General features: G+C 34.0%; 1 protein-coding gene across 2 annotated transcripts in view; it reads right to left on the reverse strand.

Annotated features, from left to right (window-relative positions):
- Window positions 1–1,075, reverse strand: part of LOC122094003 (probable galacturonosyltransferase 6) — an 11,451-nt gene extending 10,376 nt beyond the window's left edge. Inside the window, exons 1-4 of one of the 2 annotated variants that reach the window (XM_042664579.1) lie at window positions 553–1,075; window positions 431–465; window positions 300–341; window positions 24–162 (exon numbers count right to left, since the gene is read on the reverse strand). In XM_042664579.1, the coding sequence (XP_042520513.1) occupies window positions 24–162; window positions 300–341; window positions 431–465; window positions 553–667 (331 nt within the window). In that variant the 5' untranslated portion in view covers window positions 668–1,075. The remainder of the gene's footprint in view (window positions 1–23; window positions 163–299; window positions 342–430; window positions 466–552) is intronic. The other variant, XM_042664580.1, reaches the window with a different exon arrangement.
- Window positions 1,076–5,269: the final 4,194 nt, after the last annotated feature.

Raw genomic sequence — 5,269 nt, forward strand, 5'->3', positions numbered from 1 at the left:
ACAAAAGTTGCAGTTGCACCAACCATGTCTTTCCAACAAACTCGCCCTTCCACTATCCCTGGGCTTCGGATTCTGATCAGAAGAATTCTCACTAACTACAGAATTAAGTTCTTCATCTTTGTACACAACTAACGTCGGCTCTTTCAATCCTTGGCCTGTTTCCTAGATAACAAAGCAGGCCCAAATCCACCAATGATAAGGATTTACAGTAACAGAGCAAAACATTATAAACTAAACCCAACTCATCCACCAAAATTACATACCAATAACATTTTTATTGAAAAAAAAAAAAAAGATACCTGCTTAATGGAGTTTAATTTCAAAGTATCTGCCCTGTATTTCTGCACCCGTCAACAAAAATCCAGTCTTCAATCTCCCCAAGCATCAATTAAACCCAAAAAAAAAAAAAAAAAAAAAGGAAAAAACTTACAATGGTAGACAAATCCTCAATGAGTTCCTTATGTGCTGCAGTTGCAGATTAACAAACGATCAGAGGATCCAAAACAAATTAATATACAGAAAATCAAAGAAAAGAGAAAGTAAAGTAATTACCAGCAGAAGGGGTAAGGTTCTTTAGCCTATTAGACACAATGACGATTGGAGCAACAACACAAACGGAAAGCAAAGAGAGGATGAGAATCCTTTGACATCTGAGATCCTGCTTCATCAAGACCTAACAAAAAATCAATATTTTTGGTGCTTTTAATTTCTGTCAGCGACCTATTGGGAAAAAAGTAATCAGATCACTTTGATCTCTTGTTTCGGAGAAATAACAAGTGGCTCACGAGGAATGGAAAAAAATATATATATTATATTTGATCTCCAAATCCTCATATAGCACTTCTTCCAATCCTGGATGAGGGATCACATGAAGGAATCACATAATGGCTTCTCGACTCTCTGCACAAGAAAAAAGCATTTGCAGATTCTTCTTAGACTTCTTCTTCGATTACCTTCATCTAAAATGTAACAGTTTTAGGGTTTTCCTTTCCATTTTCAGAAAAACAATAAATTATTCTGGTGGGTTCTGAAAAGAAGTAAAATTGAAACTCCGTGCCTGGAATTCTTAACGTACTTGGGTATATAGGCGAAGAGATTTGGAACTCATGTGACAGTGACGATGATGACGATGATTGTATGATGGTGATGTTTGATCAAATAATAAATCAGTAAAGTGGTTTAATGGTCCCTCATACACACAGCTCATACTCACAGGGACAAGGTTTGACAACTCGGTATAAGAACGGGGTCGGTCAAGGTCGTTACCGATTCGGTATCAATCCAAATCAATTGGGGGCCATTTGATAACTTTTCAAAAAACGCGTTTCTGACCAACAGAAATGAAATAAAAATTGTTTGATAAAACTATTTCATTTTACATGTTTTTAAAAATAAAAATTTAAATTTCTACGTATTTATGGTTTAAGAAACAATCCATTCGCCATTTCTGAAAACGACTTGTAGTCATTCTTTTGCTGGTTACTATCAACTTCCAGAAACATAACTTATCAAACACCTTCAATTCCATTTCTGTTTCTAAAAACGGAAATTTATGTTTATGCCGTTTATTGAAAACGGGCCCTTAGTATCAGACAGAAATACCTTCGCTTCAAGTAAAAAAAACCTTTTTTTTTAATAATATTATCCTTTGATATGATATTGGCTAAGGCTGTTTTTGGTAGTCACGCAGAAAAAAGTCTTTCCGGTTCAATAGGAATAAAAATACGAAATAAAGTGTTTGATGTCAATTTAGTGTTTTATGGTTTTTTTTCTTTTTTTCTTAACGAAAAGGGGGAAAAAAAAAAAACACTAGAAACGAAAAGTCACTCCATGGATCACCTAGATGGTTAGGGCAAATTATGGAATGACAAAACCTTGTTTCGTCATTTCGTTTCTAAAACAAGTTCACCAAATGCCTTTTTTTTTTTTTTTTTTTTTTTTTTTTTAACGATATTTTGACATAGAAACTACTAAAAAAATCTATTTTTGATATGAAACGTCGTTTTTGAAACTGAATGACTATCAAACACAACTTAAGAATCATGATCGATCAAGGCCGATTTCGATCCGATCTGATTCCTCAAATGATACACTGGGGTCACTGGAACTTTGGGCCTTTGGCCCATTATTGATTACCCTATGGATGGGCGGGTCAATTCTTAGCATGGTTTTGGGGTGTTGGTATCGGATAATCTGTATCAGGAAATCCGTTTTGGTATTGGTAACCACCGATCCAGGTTGGAAATTTGGCAACTGTCTCTTATACAAAGTAGAGGGTAAGGTTGCATACACTTGCCCCTCCTAAACCTATAGTAGCTCAAGCCTTTTGCACTGGTTGCTATTTTTACAGTGATACAAATCAAGAGTGGTTAAACAAAAAAAAAAAAACCCAATTTTTAGGAAAATCAGGGGTAATTATGTTCAATCTGGTCCTATCCTTATCGGTATCATATTGATTTATAGGTAATCGATACCCAATCCGATATTGTGCACTAAAACCATGGATTTAGGTAACTTATATATGTACTCCAGTCTCCATCCTTCCTCATTTATGTATTTTGTTTGAATCTAATGACATGAAATTTGAAACCCTAATCTTTTCATTTGAAGGGAAAGGAAGCATGCGCTGTTCTATTATAGATACCTTCTTAACATATGTGAGAGGCTTCGATTGACACTTTCAAGGGCCTAATGCAAGCTCCATATAAATGATACATTTTTCTAACCTCTCATTGGTGTAACATGCAAATTCATTCTTACATAATCCTTCTTGAAAACCTTTCCTTTTGTTTTCATTTTTATTGGGTAGAAAGAGAAAGCCTAACTACAAGTCCACAACTAAAGGACACATGAAATGAAATAAGTCCAACCAAACCCCGTGGGAACATGCATTGGTGAGGGACCACCTCATTTTAGACTAAAAGAGAATGAAAATGGCCAACTCGCAATTTCCTATGTTGGTAGCTCACAATTTCCTATGTTGCCAGTTAAGTAGTGGGGTGGTTGTAATGCTCCTTAGATTCATGTCTTTTTAATTATTAAAGACACATTTATCTATTGATGTTACACCACTAAGCTGCTGATACTGAATTACGTTAGCAATACATTGACCATTAAAAAATAAAAAAATAAAAAATTGTGGGCCTGTGTGACCTCTACATCAGCGCGTGGGATCAATAAAAATACATGTAAGGACATCAATATATGTGAGATTTTTTTATTTAATTGAATAGGATGGTAATTTTGTATCCTCTTGTATTTGAGTGCAAGTCCCACCCACCTTGACAAGAATCTTTCTCTTATAAAATTTAAACTTATATAGTATCAATAAAACTATTAATAGTTATCATTTTAATTTTTTTACATCACAATTTTTTTCTATTATTGAAAGAATTGTTTTTAAAAATCAACAAGTCAAAATCTCTATTTTTGTATAGATCTTTTGGAAATTTTCAAATAACTATCCTATAGTTTATTTATTTATATTAATTTTACTCCCTTATGAATTATGCTTTAATACAATTGTACCCTCTAATTGTAAACTTGCACAACAATTTCTTCCTTCCTTGTTCTTAACTTTTTAAATGAAAATACACTTATTTTGAAGAAAGGATTCAAATCGATATTTCTTTCATTCTATATTGTGTTGCCCACCAAAGAGAACATTAATAGGCTTCATATGAGAGAGAGAGAGAGAGAGAGAGAGAGAGAGAGAGAGAGAGAGAGAGAGAGAAACTAAAAACTTGTATGAGAAACCACCTATTAATTTACCAAGAATGGTACGTAATATTGAAATTAAAATGAGGCAGGAAAGAATTTGTTGTTTACGTTTAGGAAGTGAGGTATAGTTGTGGAAAAGTGTATCACAAGAAGTTATTAGTAAATAGGTAGACTATTTTGGGAGAGACTAAAATTTTGTGTAAGGGTGAATATAAATACTTTTAATACCTTAAGAATTTGGATTAAACAAAATCTCTCAACATCTAATATGAGGGAGAAAATTTAGTCCAATGTTTCTCTCAACCACAGTATCTAGAAACATAAGTGGACGAAAAGTAATTCAGTTGTTTTTGACCATTAGATATGCAATTCTAGATTAACCCCATGTAAAATTCAATGCTTTCTGTTTTTCATGTGACTAGCTCTTTATGAACTGAAACTTCACACTTGAATACAAGACCTTGTGGTCTAACTATCCACATAATTTCAACCACATCCAATCCATGTCACTGATGGAATTGAATTCGTCCACTTACTTTTCTAGACATGTCCATTGAGAAATATTAGAACCACAAATTTATTAGATATAATGAAATGACATGGAATGAGATAAAGTGGAACCCTTATTAGACGCATATTAATTTGTAACATATCTGAGATAGTTTTGAAATGCACCCGGTTGAAAAATGGGATCAAGTTTAAGATGTATTATGCAATGGAAACAAAATCTTAGTGTCATCTATCCTCGCTTCTCTCTCTCTCTCTCTCTCTCTCTCTCTCTCTCTCTCTCTCTCTCTCACACACACACACACACACACACACACACACACACACACCCTTCTATAGTCTGTATATCTTCAAAGCTATTATTTTGTTATTTGACAAACTCGATCTATTTGGGCTGACACTTAATAGGTAAGCCAAGACTTTGTTGGGGTCTACCATCCACAAGATTACAGCCTAATTCGATCTACCACGTGAATTGCTCTTATTATCCAAACAAGTTGTTTAAGAATCCTTTGCCCGGAGAAAAAGAGGGTGGGAGATGTATCTATTTAAACACAATGTTTCTTGACCTATGCCTATTAAATTAATTAATCTAAAAATTTAAGCTGTTAAAAGAAACCCAACGGGTATATGAAATCATTTAGAGTCCCAAACTTAGTTGATGTGGCCATGTGGGATGATCGTTACAAAACACCCCTTCAATGTGTAGCTCTTCCTAAATGGGAGCACACATGGCACGTGTCATGAGCCTTCTTAACAGGATCATATGTGTGGATAAATCATCAAAGGATTGTTGATGGTGGCTCTAATACTATTTTAAATTATTCAACCTATGGATTCAACTATAGAGTGATGTTCGAATAAGGATTCTGAGACAAAATAGATGCATGATCATCTCCCAACGAAACTCTATAAATCTTATTCATCTCCAAAATCAACTTTGGTTAAGAATGATTACCTGTTTTAAATATTTTTTCCTTGGGATGGTAGAGAAAAAAAAAAAGGAACCAATTCTAGTAGTTTAATTATGACTTAACAACCT

Source organism: Macadamia integrifolia, chromosome 11 (genome assembly GCF_013358625.1).
Source record: "Macadamia integrifolia cultivar HAES 741 chromosome 11, SCU_Mint_v3, whole genome shotgun sequence".
Lineage (NCBI taxonomy): Eukaryota > Viridiplantae > Streptophyta > Magnoliopsida > Proteales > Proteaceae > Macadamia > Macadamia integrifolia.